The 23811-nt window shown below is 33.3% G+C and overlaps 3 protein-coding genes across 3 annotated transcripts; 1 reads left to right on the forward strand and 2 right to left on the reverse strand.

Moving 5' to 3' along the window:
- The first annotated feature begins 1160 nt into the window (after positions 1 to 1160).
- On the forward strand, positions 1161 to 3863 carry LOC145087230 (26S proteasome regulatory subunit 7 homolog A). Its single transcript, XM_079025151.1, has 8 exons — positions 1161 to 1343; positions 1838 to 1919; positions 2123 to 2292; positions 2386 to 2447; positions 2534 to 2678; positions 2756 to 2974; positions 3068 to 3249; positions 3341 to 3863. Exons 1-8 carry the CDS (start codon positions 1257 to 1259, stop codon positions 3672 to 3674), a joined length of 1281 nt encoding a protein of 426 aa, XP_078881277.1. The 5' UTR covers positions 1161 to 1256; the 3' UTR covers positions 3675 to 3863.
- A 307-nt stretch (positions 3864 to 4170) lies between these two features.
- Positions 4171 to 8068, reverse strand: LOC145087220 (protein STRUBBELIG-RECEPTOR FAMILY 6-like). Its single transcript, XM_079025140.1, has 14 exons — positions 7681 to 8068; positions 7302 to 7434; positions 7129 to 7200; positions 6975 to 7040; positions 6804 to 6875; positions 6656 to 6727; positions 6499 to 6570; positions 6370 to 6435; positions 6214 to 6276; positions 5255 to 6121; positions 5034 to 5166; positions 4802 to 4932; positions 4567 to 4723; positions 4171 to 4492 (listed from the first exon to the last, which is right to left on the reverse strand). Exons 1-14 carry the CDS (start codon positions 7760 to 7762, stop codon positions 4343 to 4345), a joined length of 2136 nt encoding a protein of 711 aa, XP_078881266.1. The 5' UTR covers positions 7763 to 8068; the 3' UTR covers positions 4171 to 4342.
- Positions 8069 to 12330: 4262 nt separating this feature from the next.
- Positions 12331 to 12855, reverse strand: LOC145054626 (uncharacterized). The gene is made up of 2 exons (XM_079002858.1): positions 12851 to 12855; positions 12331 to 12733 (listed from the first exon to the last, which is right to left on the reverse strand). The coding sequence occupies exons 1-2, from the start codon at positions 12853 to 12855 to the stop codon at positions 12331 to 12333; spliced, it is 408 nt and encodes a 135-aa protein (XP_078858984.1).
- Between the last annotated feature and the right edge of the window lie 10956 nt (positions 12856 to 23811).

A 23811-nucleotide genomic window follows, 5' to 3' on the forward strand; every position in this document is an offset into this window, starting at 1 on the left:
GTGTTACAAAAAACATCTCGAACTAAAATCTTTAATTCATGCAAGAAAACCCCAGTCCATAACTTTTTCCCTTTCTACCCTTCGATTCAACACACAATTTAAAGGTTAGATCTCACAACCAACATTATCACCTCCCAAAAGGTCTAAACTTTACTTCCTTAAGGCCCAAAACCTTTACATGATCGACCTTTGGTCCTTAACCCTGAATTAATAAATGGCCATAAATTGGGTGTTACATTTAAAATATTGAATTTTTGTGTTTTATAGAGATATTTTAACTATATATGTAACTTAATACTAAGAGTAAAGCGATGTACATACACATATGGGATTATTGCATCATATGGCCAAGTTGAACTTGACTAATGAGTCATGACCATGGAATGCTATTTTCTTACAATTTCGTTGTATGATAAATAATACTTGATCTTTTGTGAATTCATTATACAACTCCATTTATAGTAGTTTAAAAATCTCTGAAAAACAATTCATTTTCATAAGTACAACTCTTAATTTACATTTTTTTAAGTCACATCAAATGAATTCAACATAGAAAATAAATGTATTCGTCATCATAAACAAGTGTTATAATTACATGTGTACTAATGATTATTATGTATACAAGAGTGCTATTTTATTGGTTTAGAAATGACAAAAAATCCTACACCTAACTGGAAAATCCAAAACCATAAGAATTTGTGTCCGGATGGAGAGGTTTTACCTAAAATAGCACTCTTGTACACATAATGATCATTATGTGTACAAGAGTGCTATTTTATTGGTTTAGAAATGGCAAAAAATCCTTCACCTAACAGGAAAATCAAAACCATAAGAATTTGGGTCCGGTTGGAAATGACTCTACCTAATAATGGGTCGGAAGTTGATACTTATTGGTGATTTTTATCAAATTCTAAACAATGAATATGGCCCAACTCCCCCCAACCCCCACATGTTTGTGTATGTGTTTCGTCAACTGGTCATACCCGACTTTGGATCGATTCAGGGATGGTCATACCCATCCCGATATGAACTCAAGTTATTTTGGACCGATAATGCACAAAAGAAACAATAGTTCGACAAGTTATGGATAGGAAAATAGTCAAGGGACTATTCTTGTATTTCTACTAAAATACGAGCATAAGATGATACTCGACGGGAACGACCCTGTCTCCCAGTTTATTGTTCGGCAAGAAACGTTTTTCCGTCGAGGAGATCCAAATCAAATCCTTGCCCTCCGGTAGCAACAAAAAAAAGCGATGCCGACTGACATAGAAGATGAGATTAGGGACGAGAAGAATCCTCCCCCTCTTGATGAAGACGATATCGCTCTTCTCAAGACTTATGTGAGTTAAATCGCGATTCTTACAAACTAAAGACCTAATACTTGTTCCACTCGATGCCCTTATTTAATTGGCTTTTGTTCTTTTTAACTTGTTAACCCATCGAGCAACACTACGGATCGGGTGAAAATTAGTTCTTTGATGAAATTTGGCTGTTCGCAGCTTCTTTACTGTTTACCCGTGTACTAAAATAGGCTTTGCTGTTTTAAAATTCAACTTTTTACATAATGGTTTTGTATATCAAATCAAGGAAAAGGTAGCATCTACTGAAGATTTGAATGATTAGCTTTGTGCGCTGACGAATTGATGCAATTTAATACAATTTGATTTAAGATTGATTTTTAAATGCTTTCAGCTGTTAGGAACTTAGGATAGTTTGATCTTTATCTTGCATTTTACTAGTATTCATGTGCATTATAGAGAAACTTTTGAGTTGATAGTTTGTGTTGGTTGAAATATTCTGTTTATCGCAACTGAATTGATGAAGACTTGTGCAGGGATTGGGGCCATATTCCACAAGCATCAAGAAAGCTGAAAAAGATGTAAAGGAAATGGCCAAAAGGATCAACGATTTATGTGGTAAGCTTATTTTTGTGAGGTTTCTGACTCAAATAGGCTTGTATGAACTATGAAGACTCTGCCTTTTTGCTTGTTTTACTACTTAGAACATTCTTCTTTGTAGAGACTATAAATGGCCTTATACCTGTACATATATAGATAATTAGATATGAATGGTTAAAGATATTTGATATTTCCTTTGTTTCTCTTTTCAACTGCTTTAGGCATCAAAGAGTCTGACACTGGTTTGGCTGCACCTAGTCAATGGGATCTTGTTTCTGATAAGCAAATGATGCAAGAGGAGCAACCTCTTCAGGTAGCAAGATGCACAAAAATAATTAATCCCAACACAGAAGACGCCAAATATGTAATAAATGTCAAGCAAATTGCAAAGGTATGTATAAAACAACAACACCTATATCCTAATTACAAATTCAAAGTCCCTTGTTTATGTAACATACTGATACTCAGTTTTATCACTCTACAGTTTGTTGTTGGATTGGGAGACAAAGTTTCACCAACAGATATTGAAGAAGGAATGCGTGTTGGGTAATTTGAATTTGTTATTATAGCATGATAAAAATCTTTTCTTTTTAATCTTTTTTTTTATCTAAAATCTCCATGTCTAATTACAGTGTTGACCGCAACAAGTATCAAATTCAGATCCCTTTACCCCCCAAGATTGACCCAAGTGTAACCATGATGACAGTTGAAGAAAAACCAGATGTCACATATAATGATGTTGGTGGATGCAAGGAACAAATTGAAAAGATGAGAGAGGTGTGTAAAACTGTAAATTATGTAAAATAGTGTTTATAGTTTCTGGTTTTAGTTTTATAAAATCTTTTTCTTTTTAGGTGGTCGAGTTGCCAATGCTCCACCCTGAGAAATTTGTTAAATTGGGAATTGATCCTCCGAAAGGCGTCCTATGCTATGGTCCACCTGGCACTGGTAAAACACTTTTAGCAAGAGCAGTTGCCAACAGAACTGATGCATGTTTTATACGTGTCATTGGAAGTGAACTTGTTCAGAAATACGTTGGTGAGGGGGCCCGCATGGTTCGCGAGCTATTCCAGGTCATCAATCCATCATGAACAAATTCAATTTACAATAAGTCGATAATTTGACATTAATTTAAGCAACTAACAACTTTGACTTCAATTCAATAGATGGCACGTTCCAAAAAAGCTTGCATAGTTTTCTTTGATGAAGTTGATGCAATTGGTGGGGCCCGTTTTGATGATGGAGCTGGTGGTGATAATGAGGTTCAAAGAACCATGCTTGAAATTGTGAATCAACTTGATGGATTTGATGCTCGTGGGAATATTAAAGTTTTGATGGCTACAAATAGGTATATTTTATTCATATCTTTTCATTAAGTCCAAAAAGAAACTGTCTTCATGTATACAGCACTTTATTTGAATATGTATGTGTAATTGCAGACCAGATACATTGGATCCAGCACTGTTGAGACCTGGGAGACTGGATAGGAAAGTGGAATTTGGGCTTCCAGATATGGAAAGTAGGACACAGATATTTAAGATTCATACAAGAACAATGAATTGTGAGAGGGATGTGAGATTTGAACTTTTGGCGCGACTTTGCCCTAATTCAACAGGGGCAGATATAAGAAGTGTGTGTACTGAGGCTGGAATGTATGCAATTAGGGCAAGGAGGAAGACAGTGACTGAGAAGGATTTTCTTGATGCTGTTAATAAAGTCATTAAAGGGTACCAGAAGTTTAGTGCTACTCCTAAGTATATGGTTTACAATTGATTTGTTATGTGTTATGTGTTATGTGAACTTTTTAATGTTTCTTTAAAGTCTTGCTACACATGGATTCAGATGTCAAAAAAATTTCGTGTGTGGTGTTTTCTTTTGAGGAAAATGGGACTGAAGTCTGGAAAATGAATGTTATATTTTGGTTATCCTTGCATTTAAACAAGATTGTATGCTTTGTTTTTATTCATTGTGCGCATGTATGTGGGTGTATTGCTATTACGAGTAAAATACAACTTCAAGCCTATAAAATGTTTACAAGTTCATGTTGGCTATTGTTATTATCGATATATACATATAAGTTATGGATATGGAATTGTATGTAACTTACTATTATGCAAATAGGAGGGAAAAAAAATACATTTTACAATTTTCAGGTTACTTAACGATATTATCAGTGAATAAAAACGCAAGTATGTAGGCTATTGTGGGTAAGAAATTGCCCTGTTAAGAAAATGGAAACAATCAAACAAGTCGCTGAATTATTCACCAATGACAAGTGAAACAAAAATCAATAAATGCTTTAACTTCCACTTCCAAATGTCGGTTGTTTCCTACACGTTATCTAAAACCATACCAATATATAATTATTAAACCAAAACCAAACCAATTTTTTTTTAAAGATTAATAATAAAGGATAACAATCAAAAAAATAAATACAATCATCAACTCTCCCGAGGAGAATCCTGGTCGCGGGCCCGCACAGCTGAACCTTGTTCAAGACTAACCGTTCTCTTGCTCATGTTTGCCCTCTGCACAAGTCTTACCAACGCCTCAACCACTTCCGACATGGGTGGCCGAAACTCTGGCTCCGCCTAACATTCATATATAAATAAATATAACCACATCAGTATTAGTATCAATATCAGACTATCAGTATCAGTATTACCTGTACACAAAGAGCGATTACATCCGCAAATCGGGAAAGAGATTTGACTGGATACAGTCCTTTAAGTGCCGGATCAACCATTTTGGCAAGAGCATCAATGTCATGAAGCTGAGGTGTCGCCCACTGTACCAAAGACTGTTCTGCCCTTGTCCTTGAACTGAAACCACAACTTAGGTTAAAGAAATCTATATATACCAAACTAGGTTACTATATTTAATAAGATAAACTTTTTTACCTATCAAAAGGTTTTCTTCCTGTAAGTAATTCTAACATAGTAACACCAAAACTGTACACATCGCTCTTTATCGTGTACTGACCAGACATCGAAACCTCAGGGGCACTATATCCAGACCCAACATTCTCCTCCTTCAACCAAACCAAGGGCAAATCAGTAAATTCAAATATTCAACTCTATACAAAGTACAAACACCAACACTTGAAAGTTGAAAGTTGAAAGTTTCTTCTACCTGATCTGCATCTGAGACAAGCCTAGCTAACCCACAATCAGAAAGATGAGGATTAAGCTCTGAATCTAGCAAGATATTGGCTGATTTAATGTTCTTATGAATAACAGAAGGCGAGCATACTTCATGTAGATATCTGAAAATAGAAACAAGATGACATCAGCCCTAATAATCAATTATTCATAAGGTTTTTAAGGTAAGATTTTTTTTTTTTTAAAACTTACTCCAATGCACGTGCTGTCCCTAAAGCAATTTTGACACGGCTATTCCATATTAATGGCTTACTATATTCATCCAAAAGATGTAGGAAATCGTATAAAGATCCGTTTTTTAGAAACTCATAAACTAAAAGATGCTGTCCATATTCAGAACAATATCCAACAAGCTCTGTTACATTAGGGTGGCGTAATCTTGATACGTCTGAAACAATATCAATGAAATCTTCTGATAATTGACCATGAAGAACAGATGGCTTAATTTTCTTAACAGCAACAACTTTTCCATCTTCAAATTGGGCACGAAAAACACGCCCGATAGATCCTTCACCGATTAGGTTATCACCATTGAAGCTGTCTGTAGCTATTTGAAGGTCAGCTATGGAGTATGACGTGGCATCTGGTGGGGCCACGCTTTGTTTTTTGGGAACAACTATAGGTTTAGCTGTGAAATCATTGTCAATGTCATCGAATGAGATGTTGTTATCATCCATTGGTGGTGGTTTTAGGTTAAGGTGAATGACAGGTGGAGGGTCAACTGATTTTGTGTTGACCATGGAGGAATCTTGGATTGAATCTTGCTGTGGAGGAACAGGAGGTAAAGATCGGGGTTCGGTTTTTTCTATATCTGTTGACTTTTTGGATCTTCTTTTTAATAAAATGAATACAATGAATGCAGCCACGATTAAAATGGAAATCACAATTCCAGCTATAGCTCCACCACTGATACCGGATTTCTTTCTGCCGCCATTAGAGCCGCTAGCAGATGGTGTAATGCCGCCGCTCGGTTGGCGGGTTTGACCACCACCTTCAGGTGCAGGGATGCCAGGTGGCGGTGGTGGTGCAGGCCCTGAGTTCCATGAGTTACCATCATTTCTAGCACAAAAACAATCATATAATGTTTAATGTTTAATGTTTAAATATATTTTTTTTATAAATACAGATAATGTAGGAATTTGCAAGCTTACAGAAAATTTATGTTTCTGAATTGACTTGGAATCCAACCAGTGAATTTGTTATTTGCAACATTCCTGAAACATGAGTTAAGAAATAAGTGTTAATTAATGTAATATATTATATACCTAACACGTGTAAAAGATTGGTTTTGATTAAAAAATACTCACAGAGTCTTGAGGGGAAGATTTGCAAGAACATCAATGGAGCCTGTAAACTGGTTGTTCTGTAAATACCTACACAACAATAATTGAATGAGAAGTTGAATGCCATGTCAGATTACAGATTCATATACTTACATATTATTAGCACTTGACAATAAGCTGAAGCTTTGAGGAAGATCACCCGTGAATAAATTAGAAGATAGATCCCTGAAGTATGCATAAAATCATTAAAAACCTTTTTTTTTTTTTTTACCTCAAATGCATAAATATATGTTATGGTTTCAGTTCTTACAGGTTGGAAAGAGATGGAAGTTGCCCAAACATGTCAGGTAATTGACCACTTATTTGATTGTGGGCAACATTTCTATTCAAATATAAAAAAATCAATGTCAATATCAGTGTAACAATTTTGATTAAAAAAATAAAAAAATTTGACTCACAAGTATCTTAGAGAAGCCATTTGTGATATGGAATATGGAAGGCTGCCAGTATATCCACATCCAGCAAGATTTCTGCATTTTTAAAAGGTCATATGAGAAATGAGATGAAAATTAGGAGAAAATGAATGCTTAAAAGATAATAATAATAATAATAATAATAAATAAACATACAGTCTTTGCACGTTTGGAGGAAGGCTATAAGGTATCTGATTGCCAAAATTATTGTTGCTTACATCACTGCATTACCAAATTAAACCATGTCAGGTTTATATATGTCAAAAAAGAAGCCATAAATGAAGAGATTGAAGAAATTTATCGTTCTTACAAGTCAGTTACCGATGTCAAACTTGAAAGCTGGAATCCGATTCCCCCTGAAAGCCCAAGACTGGGTAATTTTCTGATCGGATACAAATGTTATGAGTTTTATGAATTATGACACATTATGATGACTTTATACACATTCAAATGAGTAGATGATCAATGGAAAGTGTGAAATACATTTCTGTGACTCTTGCTCCCGAACATGTGACGCCTTTCCAGCTATCTCCACAGGGATCGCCGCCGCTTGAACTCCACTTGGTTAATTGTCCCGGCGAACTCATACTTTGATACATGGCTACCAGGGCAGAGACTGCACATGAAGTTTGAAACTCGAATCAATTGCTTTGATTAATTTGTTGGTTGATTGTGAATTCGAGTATGTTTACATAGAGGGTGTGTAATTGAGTTAACGTAATCGGTTGCGTGTTCCTTTAAACCACTACGAAAATCGTAAAAACCTTTTACAATAAAATTAACTAGACAGGTTTTCATAGGCGACACCGACAAACAATAAAAACCCACAACTAAAAATAAATAAAGAAAGAAAAATACTAACCATCGGATGGATCTGTGTCGCCATTAATGGAGTTTAGACCAAGAACAAGAAAGATGAAGAGCAATGGTGCGAGCACCGCCATTACCTCCGGCGTCTGACGTCTGTATCTATTACTCCTCTACCCTAAGAGTGAATATAAGCATCTGAAATCATTATAAAATTTTCCCTAATTCCTTCTTTTCGATGTAGGTGACTGAATAGTGGTGGCAATCAAGAAATAAAAAAAAGGGAGAATAGGAGTGGCAATTGAGAAATTAAAAAAAAGGGGAATGGCAGCGAGCTGCAGAGGTTTGATTTTCTCGGGGAAAGCTGGTAGGGACGGTGTACTATACGCCCAAAGAATCTAAAGCCACAGAAATAGTCTCCCTAACTCTTTCTCTCTCTTCTCTAAATATATGCATATACAATTACGATTACAAATTTACAATACACACTGATTCTAGATATCAATCACCACATGCATGCTAACGGGCCGGATATTTTTCCATCCGCCCTCCGTCTAAATTTGTATGGTTTATGTTTCTCTTTTGTTATCCCATTTTTAACACCCTCACTTCTAAATTTGACAATTTTTTATGTCAATTTTTATGTACAAATTTAGGTAAAAAGGATTAGAACTAAATACCAAAAAAAGGAGAATCTAAAAATATACAAAAGGTGTTTGGGTAAAAAAATTGGAAATGTATCATTCGAGCAGTCCACGTCAATCCGTACAGATGTCCACGTGAGAGGTTAATCACGAAACACTAACAATAATTTAGGTGTGTCAGGATTTGAGTCTTGTATCTCATATGTGAAATTCCGCTCCTCAACTGTTAAGCTCTCATCGTAAGGGGTAAAAAAAATTGTATGTTCAATAAAGGTATGTAGTTTTTTGTTAGATTTTACGGGGTGTTTGGGATTGCTTTTCAAAACAAATTCAATAGGTAAAATAAAATATTTGACAAACTTAAAATCACTTTTTAAAATAGTTTTTCATTAACTTTAAAAATAAATTTTAAAAAGCATGTAAAATTTATTTTTTTGATTTTTTTTAATATTTTAACCACAATAATGATTTTAAGTCAAATATTTTTTAACTTATTAACTTATTGACTTTTGTCACCACAAAAGTTAATCTAAACTCTTTTTAAAACTCATTTTGTGATTTTGTCACCATCATAAGTCATTAAGCGTTTTTGACCAAAAACATTTTTTGAATTCAAAAAACAATACAAGCAGCCCCGATATAGTCCTCCTTTGATATCTTATCGTTTAGTAAAATATTAATTAAGATGAAACCATACAATAGGTATTCTATTTGGTGTATAATCATCAGGCACACAAAACCAAATATTTCCGATGAACTTATTTTGTTGGTAATTTCCGACAAAATTGCCATAAGAGTGGAATTCAACAAAATTCCTACAAAATACCAATGGAGATAAAAAGGAAATACTTATGGGATTTAAATGTGTAAAATTACTCAAATCTAATAAAACTTGCACCTAGATTGCCATGAGATATAAAAAAGAAGTAATAATGCATCCATCTTGCTACACCTCGGATATCAAATACATAGACAAACTTGTTATAATTAGATGATGTCATAAAAGAAGTAATAATGCATCCATCTTGCTACAACTCGGATATCAAATATATAGACAAACTTGTTATAATTAGATGATGTCATTTGGAATATCTTTTTATTGGCTATTGTACTAATAGGCATGCATAGTTTGGAAGGAAACAAAATAGATCTATGTAACTTGTAAAAGAGAAATTGAATTAGCTCCTACTTTTTATGTTTACAAATATTCCTACCTACTATGATATCTACGAAAAATAACATTTATATATGTGGTTTAGTGTATCAGTATTTGACTCTAAAGCATCTAAGGAAGGGGTAAGTGCCCTCAACTCCTTCGATCTAGGAACAATGTATTAGTAGAGTGTTGTTTTTAGTGATAGACAATGCATCCCTTCACAATTATTCAAGATATTAGGAAATCGCAAATTGAAAAAGATTTGTTCACCTAATGGTCAACATGATTGTGTCAGCCTCACGAGCTATATAAGAAATCATACAAAAGAGACCAAAGGAGATCATGATCGTTGTTGTTCCTTATGTGCGACTTGGTAGTAGTGCTAGCTAAAGCAACATGGAGTGTCTTGGCATTTGCCTCATGAGATCAAGACGAAACACAATTGTTCAAGACAAGGATTACAACAACCTTTGATGTTCATTTTGACCTAGCTTTTGTTCATATTTTTCTCCAATGATTACGTTTTTTATGCATTTTGTATCTTCTTTCGTTCATTCAAGTAATTTGTAACCCCCAATTTGTATTGATAAATTTTATATGACGTATGTTTCTCTTCATGGATATATATAATTTTTCATGGATATATATAATTTCTCCGATGATGGTACCTAATAAAATTATTTGTTTGCCATATAAGTTATGCTATGTTGTATCTTGGTATGTGTTTCTCTAATTATAAGTCATTTATTATCTTTATGCATTCTAGCTATCTAGTTATCCGTTTGTTTATTATGTTTTACACGTGTTTAGGAGATCAAATGCGCTTTTCAGTGGTGAAGACACGTTTGAATTACTAAGGTGATCCTTCGGATGCTGACTTAAATTATGTAATAAGATTGAAAGTGTAAATAATTAGGTGAAGAATGTTTGTTGGGAGAAAGAAAAAGCTTGATTAGTTATATAATTAATCAAAGGATAAGACTTGCTTAAATGCAAGTATGCAACCGACAGTAGAGACTTGAGAATATGACATATTTGAAAGAGTGTGAAAAGTAGATGATGAGAATGCAAAAAATGAGTCATCACCTGCCAATTATTCATTTTCAGTACTTTTCTCACCATAATATTTAGTTTCATTATCTTTCTAATAAGACCAGCCGACGTACATGTCATATGTAGTTTTCATTCATTATTTAACCCTCCTCACTTTTAAAAAAGCTCAACTTATCTAGAATTTTATAAATTTATATATTTTTTGCAACAAATTACCTATAGTCGATAGAGCGTCTTATTAAATCTCCTTAACTTGTTTTGATGAAAAAAATAAAATCAATTATATATATATATATATATATATATATATATATATATATATATATATATATATATATATATATACACGGCTCTAGAAGCTTCTGCTTTCTTGTCTCATGAGAGGCCGTATAAAATGCTTCCGTGAATGGAGCAGCAGAAATAGCTACTAGATATATATATATATATATATATATATATATATATATATATATATATATATATATATATATATATGCATTTGTTGAAATGAGTTGTAATTTTGAAGCAATTGTTAAATATGAAATTAAATACATCCACGCCAATGATTTATGTTGATTACAATAATTTAATTTGCATGAAGTTTTGCTCATAAGTCATAATACAAGGTCCCAATACCATAATTAAGTAATGTTTAAATAGTTAATATTATTATTTTCCCATGAAATTACCCTTCTCATTAAAACAATATATATAACAAAATACAAATACATGGGCCGACCACAAAGTATACGGGCCTGACAAATACAATCTAATACAAATATACATTAACAGCCCCCCGCAGTTTGAACGGGAGGAAGAGACCGAACATTCAAACTGGATCTGAAATCTAAAAATAAAGATGTTGGAAGACCTTTGGTAAAAATGTCCGCATAGTGAGATGAAGAGGGAACATGCAACACGCAAATCTGACCAAGAGCAACTTTATCGCGAACAAAATGAATTTCGATCTCAATGTGTTTTGTGCGTTGATGTTGAACCGGATTATTTGACAAATAGACTGCACTGACATTATCACAATACACAATGGTCGCACTAGTAGTAGGAAAGTGTAACTCCAATAATAAGTTCTGAATCCATGAAATCTCAGCAACCGCATTAGCAACACCCCGATATTCAGCCTCAATACTTGAGCGGGACACAGTGCCCTGTCGTTTAGAAGACCAAGATAATAAATTTTGTCCAAGAAAAACACAATAGTCCGAAGTAGATCGTCGCGTTGTAGTGCAGCCAACCCAATCAACAACATACTCCACACTCTTCTCTTTCAAGCTCGCCTCCCTCCTACATATTGGGTCGAGGCTCTTTTCATGGCTGTTCACGTTCTCAACATCACTCCCTCCACCAACATCAATCATATGCCTCCCTATCAAAAACTCTATAATACAACCCCTTCATATTCTCACCTTCGAGTCTTCGGTTGCCTATGTTACTCTCATATTCCAACTCCTCATAAATTATCTCCTCGTTCCACCCCATGTAGGGTCTTGGCAGCAAGCCTTGTCCTGTTTGCAATGGGTACCATCCGAATCCCCAACCAGGAGGAGCCTGGAGAGTTTGATCGGTCGAGTGTGACCAACGACCACCACCATGACTGTTGTGACCTCTCCCCCTGCCATCGTTACGACCACCATGGTGATTAAATCCTCCATGAGTGGTATTTTGAGATGAGTTATGTTGTTCAACAACCAAGACAGTAGGCGATGAAGGAGTGGCAGATGGAGTGAGCAAGTGATCAAGTTGTTTGATTCGATGTTCTTGAGCCATAAGCATGGATCGAGTTTCCAGAAAACTCGAAAGGGGCTTGTTGTGGCGTATAATAGTAGCAACACTCTCAAACTTTGGGTTTAACCCATTGATAGCATACACAATAAGATTTTTTAGGCACAGGAGAGTCGATATTATCAAGCATATCAGCAATAGACTTGAGACAAGTGCAATAAGAAGAAACATCAGATTCACCTTGAGTAATCGTGCGGAGTTCATTATCAAGTTGGATGATTTTTGTGTCTTTGTTGATGCGAAACAGGTCTTCAAGGTCTTGCCACATCTCATGAGCTGAGCTTTGTCTCTTGAGGACCATCTGCAGTATTGATTCAGAGATGGTATAGAACATCCACATCTGCATGATGTTATCAATCCTCTCCCATTCATCCGTGACGGCAGTAGACTTTTCAATTTGGGCTTTTAGATGATCCGCCACCCCAAAACCGATGTAGTGAGTCTGAAAAAGCTTTCTTTATGCATCATAATTAAGTTTTTCTAGATCAAGAATGATGGGTATGGAGGCTTTGATGTTGGATATGACATAAGGTTTTTCTGAGGTGAGATTGGTGTCGGAAGTCGATGGTTACACCATGGTTCAACAAAGAAAAGAAGGGGAAGGGAGATCGACACAGAAAGATAGAAAAAGAAGAATGAACCGAAAAAGGTTTTTGTGCCAAGGAGTAAGCAGCGACTAAGGTGAGAAAAGTTAGGAGAGCTCTGATACCAAGCTAATATTATTATTTTCCCATGAAATTACCCTTCTCATTAAAACAATATATATATAACAAAATACAAATAAATGGGACGGTTATAAAAAATACAGATTGACAAATACAATCTAATACAAATATACATTAACATAAATGAGATAAGTAATATAATAGACCGTGCTAAAAGTGAAATATTATGGAGAAATTAAATATCATCCTACTTTTTGTTCCTACATATCCTCCTACCTAATGAAAGGGTGACATGTGTAACATTTAATGCTCATTTAATGACATTTAATGATATTTTAGGATACTAATATGACACATGTCATCACTTAAATGGATAGGAGGATTGGTAGGATTAAAAGGTAGGAGGATATTTAATTTCTCAATATTATATAGTGCGTGAAAGAAGAAAAAAAGAAGGAAAAAAAAAGAAAGAAAAGAAAAGTATGGATTTTGGGTAATCATTGATTGATTATGGGAGGTCGACATATATGGCTCATTTGTTATTATTATTATTATTATTATTATTATTATATACACCGATTGAAAGTTGGAGCATTTATTTGGAAAAGCGATTGGAACGTTAATGTAAATACAAGATTTTTTTTATCGGCGTGTAAATACAAGACATGGTTAACACTTAAAATAATCAAAGACATGGTTAACACTTAACATAATCACGATATTCGTTATACATTAAAGTCTTAAACTTGATAAACATATTTAATAAATCTTAGAGTCACATCAATTGTTGCATGATGCATGTTTCCCTCATTTATCACTCGTGTGACTACTATATATATATATATATATATATATATATATATATATATATATATATATATATATATATACTAGCCATTTACCCGCACAAAGCGGCGGATGACAAATAGTTTGTTTCGACAATTAATTTCTTTTCGATGGAGAATGATTATTTTCAATTTAATCATTAGTTTGTTTTAGAAAACATGTCATATTAAAAATAAATAAAATTCATGAAATGATCAAATTATAGGGTGTTGAGTATTTATTTGGATGAAAAAAGATCCGGTCAAAACCTTAGAAGAGAGGATTTATAGGAATTTGTTTAAATTTTAACATTATTTTATTAGTGATTAATTAGTTGTACAATTAGCTTAATGATTTGGACGTCTTAAAAAAATATTATTATTTTATTCAATCTATTTTTAAAAATAGTGGGATTTGTTTTATAAGATAGTATATATATATATATATATATATATATATATATATATATATAATATATATATATATATATATATATATATATATATATATATATATATATATATATATGGGTTAGGTTATTTTGTTTTCACTATCTATTGTGTGCATGTATGATTAATTCTGGACCAATCATTTTAGTTATTTTAAGAAGTATATTCACTTTACCCTATATATATATATATATATATATATATATATATATATATATATATATATATATATATGAGTTAGGTTCAAATGTTTTCACTATCTATTATGTGTCTGTATGATTGACTCTGGACCAATCATTTTAGTTATTTTAAGAAAGTAATTAATGCATATTAAATGTTGAAGATATAATAGGTATTAATTACATCTTCAGCATTTAATAAACATTAATTATTTTCTTAAAATAACTAAAATGATTGGTCCAGAATCAATCATACAGACACATAATAGATAGTGAAAACATTTGAACCTAACTCATATATATATATATATATATATATATATATATAGGGTAAAGTGAATATACCTAACAACCTTATATAAGCTTAGGTACCTAACCACATTATACTACATTGTTTTGCATTATATTTCCATTGTGATCGTCTAAGGTTCTTAAACTTCAACCATTAACTTGATTTACTTCCAAGATTTTCAGACATTCACTATTATATTCCTCCTACACCATTTGATTTGTAACGGTAGTATATGAAGCCCATCAAAGGGTCTCTGATAGAAAGACGTCATTTGAAGGAAGATAACGGTGAAAGTCCAAAGATTTTGGAAGCAATCAAGTTATGAGGTTGAATTTTAAGAACTTTAGGGCGTGTAAATTCTTTCGGTGATATGTTTCCTCTACAAAAATGTTATGTTACAAAAGAAAGTACATATCCAAGACAAAATAATCAAACTATGGTGTTATTTGTTACATGATACATCAAATAACCGATAAAAACAAATTGGTCAAAACGACATAAAATATGAAATGTTTAAGTCATTCAAACAAAAATAAAGAATTATAAGAATACACAAAATATGAAATTTTGTAATAACACGTGACTAATTATATATTATTAACCGTGCAACATTTTTTTATACACCACATTTGATATATAAACTTTGTGACGACCCAATTTTCATGACCAAAAATTTCATTTTAAAAACATTACTTTTAGAAAATATAAAAAGCTAAAACATTGTCTGCTCAAATTATCACACAAGTGAACCATGTCTAAAAGCCAATTCATACATTCAATTAAAATATCAGAGTACAAATCCCAGTGAAGCTCGTAAATGCGGAAACCGGAGAGTGTGTGTGTGTGACGTGCCGCTACCGCGCCGGCTCCTTTCCCCTAGCTGAGGAGGTACCTGAAACCAAAACTGAAAACTATAAGCACAAAGCTTAGTGAGTTCCCCCATAATACCACATACCATGCAACATATAATAACCATTGCTCAGCTAGGAGTTACGGGCCTTGCCCACACTCGGGAAGATACGGGCCCTGCCCACACTTCGCTAGCCGGGAGATACGGGCCTTGCCCACACTCGTGAAGATACGGGCCCTGCCCACACTTCGCTATCTGGGAGATACGGGCCTAGCCCACACTCCAACCTCGGAGAGATACGGGCCCTGCCCACACTCAACCGCTAACCCATAACATACAAGTATCACGCAGACAACAAGTATAAGCAACTCTATCATATTAACACATATATCATACTTGACTAAACCCAGAGATACGGGCTCGGCCCACACTCTAGTACTAGCATCTCGTCTACACGGGTCGGCCTTGGTGCCTTAGACCCGTTCCTACTGGAAGGGAAACTCACCTCGAAATAGCTGCTGGTCTGTGTGGGAACTGATCACCTACTACTGCTGCTGCTGCTCCGGAAACCCTCCGGCTGCAATTCCCACAATATACTCAATCAAACACTGCTCACTGACCTTTGGGTAAAATGACCATTTTACCCCTGACCTTGCCCTAAGTCAAAGTCAGAGTCAACTTTTAGTTGACCTCGACTCGCCGAGTTCCTACGCAAACGACTGCCCTGAATCCTGGTCCTACTCGTCGAGTTAGGCGACGACTCGACGGGTTCACCTTCTTAACCAATATTCAAGTCCTTCATCCTACTCGCCGAGTTGTATGAACAACTCGCCGAGCTCATCTTCATCCGATGAACAATTATGCGAAGACTCGCCGAGTTGTATGAACAACTCGTCGAGTCTGTTCTTGATCTAAGGAGATTGCCTTGAACTCACCGAGTCAGGGCATTGACTCGCCGAGTACCTCCATAGATGAGTTAAGCTTCCGACTCACTGAGCCACACCCCGTGACTCACTGGTCACTCGACACTACGAAAAGGGGACAAACTCGGAGACTCGCGAATAGACTCGCCGAGTCATATGAACGACTCGCCGAGTCGTTGCCATGCACCTACTGAATACACGGATTTGCTCGATTCCAGTCCATGCCATTCATAGATCTGGACTTCTAGGACACGAATCTCACGTAAAGTTTCCAACTTTACGTGTGGGTATTCACCAATATGGATTTTAGGGCTCAAAATGTCTCAAAAGGGTAGATCTAGGACTAACAAGCAACATGGGGCCAAAAAGCTAACAGATCTGAGCCCGTGGAGCTCAATCTTGCCTAGATCCAAAGGCCAAACGCCTTATTACAACATACAATGCACATACAAGCTTGGGGATTTGATCAAGAAGGACCCAAATGAAGTTTTAAGCATAGAATCAAGGGGAAAACGGGTTATACCTCAAAGGAACTGCTGGAAGAACACAAATAATGCTTGGATGGCTTCCCTTCTTCTGGATCTACTTCCTTCCTCTTTCAAAGCCTTCAAAAGCACACCCACTAACCTCAAACTCTCAAAGAATAGCTTAGAACGAGAGATACAGGGCTTTAAGGGTCAATGGGGGCCGGCTTGGGGATGATAAGTCCTTTAAATAGGGTGCAAACCCCTGAAACTTAGGGTTTCATCCAACAGCTGTGACTCGCCGAGTCCAGGATATGGACTCGCCGGGTCACCAACTTAAACGTGTCTCGGGTCCCGCATCCACTCGGCGAGTCGGACCTATGACTCGCCGAGTCCAAGGCTAAAAGAAAGGAAATACTCAAATAACATTTACGTACCAGGAACCGGGTGCTACAAACTTTATCACCTTTTAAATTTTCGTTAGGCTTCACTAATACTTTTATGTCCCTAGCAGAAACAATATTATGTAAAAAAAACTTAAAGTTTGTCTTCTTTATTATTTTATTACTAACTTTGGACTTTTATGCTATAAATTTGGATATAACGGCTAGTTTTTTTTCACTATCGTCGATTAGTTTCAATAGATGATTAGCTTTCTTTCCGCAAACGTCAAATATATTTATTTTAGTGAACACTTTTCTTTTGACAATAATTATCTACCTTATTTTTAATATGAATGTCATCAAATCAAATGAAAGTCTTAAAGTCTTATATATTTAGCTTAGTCTTTTCATTAGTTTAACATCATAATATCAATGTTAAATGTTATATATATATATATATATATATATATATATATATATATATATATATATACATTCTCAGTTTTATTTCGGCTTTTATTTCATAAAAATATTAGTTAGTTATAATTTCTTTTGCGGACGGTGAATAATTTTCTTTCGACGAATCATCTATTTTTGTGAATTATTTGGCCATTCGTAAGAATATCATATCTCAAATGAATATACAATAAATAGTCAAATATGATTTATAATTAAGATTAATATTTATTAGTTACGTGTTGGTGTTAATTTTATTAGGTGGAGAAAAGAAGTATAATAATAATAATAATAATAATAATAAAGACGTCAGAAAGCGGTGTCATAGAACCGGTGGGTGGGGATAGTGAAAGACGGGAGATGAAGTCATTTTCTGTTCCTGGACGGTGGGCTTTATAGCAGGGGAGGGAACAAATAGGTATATGCGATGGAAGAGATATTTGAATCAACATGCTAAATTTAAGGATATCTAAAAGGGTTCAAAATTTGAATGAATCTGGGATTTGAGGGAACCATATCAAATTGCTGAGAAATATAAGGAGATATGATGAGAAATATTTGAATTCAAAATGTGGTTAAAATTTAATATTATTTTATTAATGGTTACTTGTACTATCAGCTTCATCATTTGGACGTCTTAAAAAAATATTATTATTATAATCAATCTATTTTTAGAAATAGTTAGATTTCTTTTATAAGATAGTAAATATATATATATATATATATATATATATATATATATATATATATATATATATATATCCGGTAAGAAATTTTTTTTGGTAGGAAGGTAAGAAGTTTTTTTTCTACATATTTTTTTGACGAACAAAATAAATGAATCACTAGATGATTCATTTGTAAGATAATTCACAAGAAAAAATTCCCAAAAAAACATTTTTATGATTCATTTTTAAGTAAATTAAGAAAAAAATTCACTTTTATGACAATTTTAGTGAATAACAACAAAATCATTGTATAAATGAATCATCGAGATGTTTTTTTGAGAATTTTTTCTTGTGAATCATCTTACAAATGAATCATCTAATGATTCATTTTGTTTGTTCGCGATAAAAATATGTAGAAAAAAAACTTCTTATCTTCCTACCAAAAATTTCCTTCTTATTTGATCTTGAGTATATATATATATATATATATATATATATATATATATATATATATATATATATATATATATATATATATATATATATATATAACCGTGGAAACCACAATTATAAAATTAATTAAGCTTTAATAGTTAAAATTTAAAATTATTAATAACTTATTTTAAATAAATTATTAATTAAGAGGTTTTTTTTAATTATATAAAATTATAATCATTGATTTAAATAAATATGTAAAATTATATCACTTTATAATTTGTATTAATTTTATTTTAATTTTTATTCTAATGTTGTTAATTTAATGTAATTAGAATGAAAAATTTAAAATTTGAAATTTGAAATGGAGAATCAATATGTTGCAAATTGTATGCATTAATTATAAGAAATAATAAGGTGAAACATGGCAAAAGAAAAATAAATTTTACATTAATTATGAAGCTTAATATGGTGACACGTGTCAAAAGGAGATTAAAAACTATTATTTTATTAGAATAGAAATATATATATATATATATATATATATATATATATATATATATATATATATATATATATATATATATATATATATATATATATATATATATATATATATTGTTTTATGTTGAAATAATATAATTTGTTTAAAACGAAGGAAAAATATGTGTCATGCATTAGATGTAGGTAGCTCCTGTCCATCTCCTTTACTTCCGTAACACGCCAATATATCAATTTCCACTGCTTGTTCCAATGAATACTAATATCTATTTCCTGCAATTTGTTTTATTTATTAATATTATTAATATATTTGTGACTTTTAATTAGGAATCAAGTAAAATGGTATTAATGTTTTATATATTTTTTTTTACCGACAAATCTACTCCACTCCAAAATTAACACTTAATTCAACATATGTCTATAACGAAACTTGAATCATCGACCTTAAAGAAAAAAAACAACACCTAATACCGTTAACCAATTGTTAACATTTAGGGTTGTTTGCTAAGTTTCTTAATGGAACCTGTAATAGTGAGCCTCTTAATGTTTCAACATTAAAAGTGTTTGTTCGTCATTCTTTATATTTTTTATGAGAAATTAAATATCCTCCTACTTTTTAATCCTACTAATGCTTCTACCCATTTAAATGATGATATGTGTTATATTAGTATTTTAAAATATCATTAAATTTCATTAAATAAGCATTAAATGTTACATATGTCACAATTTTATTGGTTGGTGGTTCTCTTAACCATTATGAACTATTCTTTTGTTATTTTGTGTATAGAAATTTCTTCCTACCCTAATAATTAACTTAAAATATCTCTCATTTTTCTTTATATCCCCACCTCCAATTTCCTTTTTTTTTTTTTTTTTTTTTCAGTTTTCTTCAGACAGGAAAGAATGTCTTAAAGCAAAAAGATGGTGAGTTCATTAATACTTCATCTTGATGGAATTTAGGTAAACAAAAAAAAATTAAAACTCTTAAGTTTGCATGCAACCTAAATATGATCCATGTTTTCTCTATTTAACCGATAACTAAGAGCATCAAAAGAAACCTGGAGACCCTAAGGTATTTTCGAAATTAATATGAGAGGGTTTGAGGATTACCTACATTTTAGTTGTTATAGCAAACAACTAGAATTTCTCTTTGTTGATCTCTTTGAAGCAAATACCACACGTGTCGTGCCTCTAATATAATCACACCCAAGCTAGCAAGTGGATAATATAAGAGAGAGAGGAGAGGGGAGACAAGATTTTGTGCAAGCCTTAGGAAGAGAAGGAGTGCCAAAATATGAGACCAAAGGGTTCCATATATAGTTGAGGAAACTTGGTGTCAAAGATAGGGTTTAAGGGATATGCCCTAGATCCATTTGTTTGGTGACCAAGCAGCCAATCACTTTATCAATAGGCTTTGGACGAATACTCTTAGGCTTGCCCTACAGATTTTCGTTCACCTCATTCCATGAGGTTCTTGAGCCTTCTTTTCTCAACTATCAATAAATAACCAAACATTTCATGTACTTTGAATTAATCTAATTAATCCCCAATTAATTTCTGATTAATTATTAATTAAATAGTATGATTTCTAATTAATATATTATTTTCATAATACATTAATAGACCATTTATTTAATTTATTATTCACATAATAAATTAATCTCTCTCTCTCCAAAATCATCATGTCCAATTTATTATTCGGACGCGTTGCGTTCTTCTTGTACGTGTTGCGTTTGTGAGCCATGTGTGCGAATCCGAAGGCTGAGCCGTGATCAACAAGCGACGGCCCAGATGCTGCCACGTCATCTAGTTCGCATCAAGTTTCACAAATTGCACACTCAACTTCTAAAATTCATAACTTTCGTATACGAACTCCGTTTTCGACGTTATTTATATCCACGCGTAGACGGAAATGTAATATACAACTTTCGTTTAGACACCGCTGGCTAATTTTGACTTTATTTTAAAAGTTATATTATTAACAGGCCGGGACAGGAATGATCCGTTAAAATTTCATAACTTCTTCATACGACGTCCGTTTTCGTCTGTCTTTTTATCGTTACGCTACTATTAACGAGATCTTCGATTCTCGTTTAGGTTGTGTCGGCTAGAAACCGCTCGATCTAATATTCGAACTTCAGGCTGTACTCTGCTAAGCTGAAACTTCGAAAAATCATAACTTCCTCATACGAAGTCAGAATTGGGCGTTCTTTTTATGGATGCTCTCGGATTAACATATACTACGACTTTCGTTTAGATTGCTAAGGCTAAAAGTTGCTCTATCGTAAATTCACTATGTATGCTTCCCGGTATCGTGTCGGTTCTATCGTGAAATTTCGACGGGTCATAACTTCTTCATTATAACTCGGATTTCGGCGTTCTTTATATCCCCAGAATCCTTGTTTCGACCACTACAAATTTATGTAAAGATATCAGGCTTATATTACACTTTAATTTTGACGCTCATTGTCTCTAAATTGACTAGCCCGGATCTACGGGCGTTACAGTCCACGTCGTGGACTCTTAACATATCACTCCCGTAGGCTTGGCACGTGTTTTCTAGCCTCTATTAGTGTCCCTGACACGGTTCACGTCATGAAATTCATGTTCATGTTGTGAATTAAGGCAACTAGGGTTTCTGTCACGTGTCATGCTCTTAAACAACTGAATATTCGGAGGGCCATAACTTTTGCATATGAGCTCCGTTTTTGACGTTCTTTATATCCATGCGAAGGTGGAGATGTACTCTACAACTTTACTTTAGAACCCTAAGGCTAAAAATTACTCCATCATAAACTCATTTTTTACTATTCCCGGTGTCGTGCCGATTTTGTCGCGAAACTTCGACAGGTCATAACTTTTTCGTTATAACTGGGATTTTGGCGTTCTTTATATGTACGGAAACCTTGTGACATATACTAAAACTTAGTTAAGATTATTTATTCTAAATCATCATCTATAAAAAGTCATTTTTTTACGCTCATCGTCTCTAAATTGATTAGCCCGAATCTGCGGGCATTACATAGAACATTAAGAGAAAATTTGTTTATGTCTCTCTCGAAACGTATGTCCCATCATATGCATGCTTTAATATTAATTAATCAACTACATCTTAGGGGAAAGTTTTAGAACCATACAAATTTTGTCCCTCAAATTACGGATATATGTCATATCCATCATACTACAAATAATAAACCACCGAGACCTGAGATGTTATATGGAAAATATTATGGTACATAATATATATGTGTCAAACACATAAAAACGTTACAAAATAGTTTGATGGTCACATTAACGAGATATTTTCCAACAAACTCACATCAACGACATTAGTAGTATACCCTATAGTCTAAGATGTTTTTTTGTTTGATTATTGTATGATTGTTGCTTATTTTTCTAATTGCTTCATTGGATTGAGAAAAGAAGTACAAAACTGTTATTCACGGATTTTTTGAATTATGAATATGATAAGGATATCAAAATCAATTATTTTAAATGTTAAAATATCCGATTTTGAATATTCCTAGCAATTCCTGTTGGAAAAATGGTTTTTGCCAATTAAAAAAATAGAATTTTTTCTATTTTTGAGCACGAATTTCGAACCCCAAAACGAAATCAAAATTGACAAATAGTTATATATGTGTGTTCTCCTCTCTGATACCTTTAATTTGATATATCATACGTCCAAAACGGATTTAAGATGAATTAGAAGTTGTATGTTATTTGAAAGAAATTAACAAATAGGTTAAATGGGTTTTATTAAATCCTATATAGGTGTGAGTATGAAATGGAAATGAGTTTATAAATACAACTGGTTCTTAGCTACTAGGGTTGTAAACGAACCGAACGTTCACTAAACTGTTTATGAATCGTTCGACGGGAAGTTTATTTATGTTTGTATACGTAATAAATGAACAAAAATGAAAAAAAAATCTCGTTCGTTTAGTTACGAATGGACAAGAACAATGTTCTCGTTTGTTCGTTTATGTTTGTTCATTTATGTTTATTTTATATTCATATATGTTCAATTGTGTCTTATTACACTACTATATAGTATATTATATGTACGTTTATATTCATATTTTTGTTAAATTATGTATGTTTATCTTCATTTTTATATCCGTTTACCATGTTTACAAACATAAATGAATGAACATGAAAAATGTAGTTTGTTAAACGAACGAACATAAACAAGAAACTTGTTCGTTTATCTTCATGTGCGTTCGTTTGATTGGCTAACTTAAACTAACGAACATGAACAAGTCATTGTTCATGTTCGTTTGGTTCATTTACAACCATACTTAGCCTTGTACATTTCTTAATACAAAGGCTCTCTTATGCGTGCACATACATTTTAGTGCTTAAGGCATGCTCAGTTACATTTTGATGTGTATTAAATAACCGACTAAAACACCCAAATGAACAATGAACCAATATTTTCTTCCT

This window comes from Lactuca serriola, chromosome 1 (genome assembly GCF_051521515.1).
Source record: "Lactuca serriola cultivar US96UC23 chromosome 1, Lser_US96UC23_V15, whole genome shotgun sequence".
In the NCBI taxonomy this organism is placed as follows: domain Eukaryota; kingdom Viridiplantae; phylum Streptophyta; class Magnoliopsida; order Asterales; family Asteraceae; genus Lactuca; species Lactuca serriola.

What these genes read in the sequence shown, in the direction of transcription:
- LOC145087220 (XM_079025140.1), bottom strand. Translation starts at nt 7,762, where the DNA reads ATGGCGGTGCTCGCACCATTGCTCTTCATCTTTCTTGTTCTTGGTCTA. An exon ending in GGAGCAAGAGTCACAGAAAT is followed by an intron (nt 7,201 to 7,301) that starts GTATTTCACACT and finishes GTATCCGATCAG; the next exon opens with AAAATTACCCAGTCTTGGGC. An exon ending in CTTCCATCTCTTTCCAACCT is followed by an intron (nt 6,571 to 6,655) that starts GTAAGAACTGAA and finishes TGCATACTTCAG; the next exon opens with GGATCTATCTTCTAATTTAT.
- LOC145087230 (XM_079025151.1), top strand. Translation starts at nt 1,257, where the DNA reads ATGCCGACTGACATAGAAGATGAGATTAGGGACGAGAAGAATCCTCCC. An exon ending in GAAGAAGGAATGCGTGTTGG is followed by an intron (nt 2,448 to 2,533) that starts GTAATTTGAATT and finishes GTCTAATTACAG; the next exon opens with TGTTGACCGCAACAAGTATC. An exon ending in GTTTTGATGGCTACAAATAG is followed by an intron (nt 3,250 to 3,340) that starts GTATATTTTATT and finishes GTGTAATTGCAG; the next exon opens with ACCAGATACATTGGATCCAG.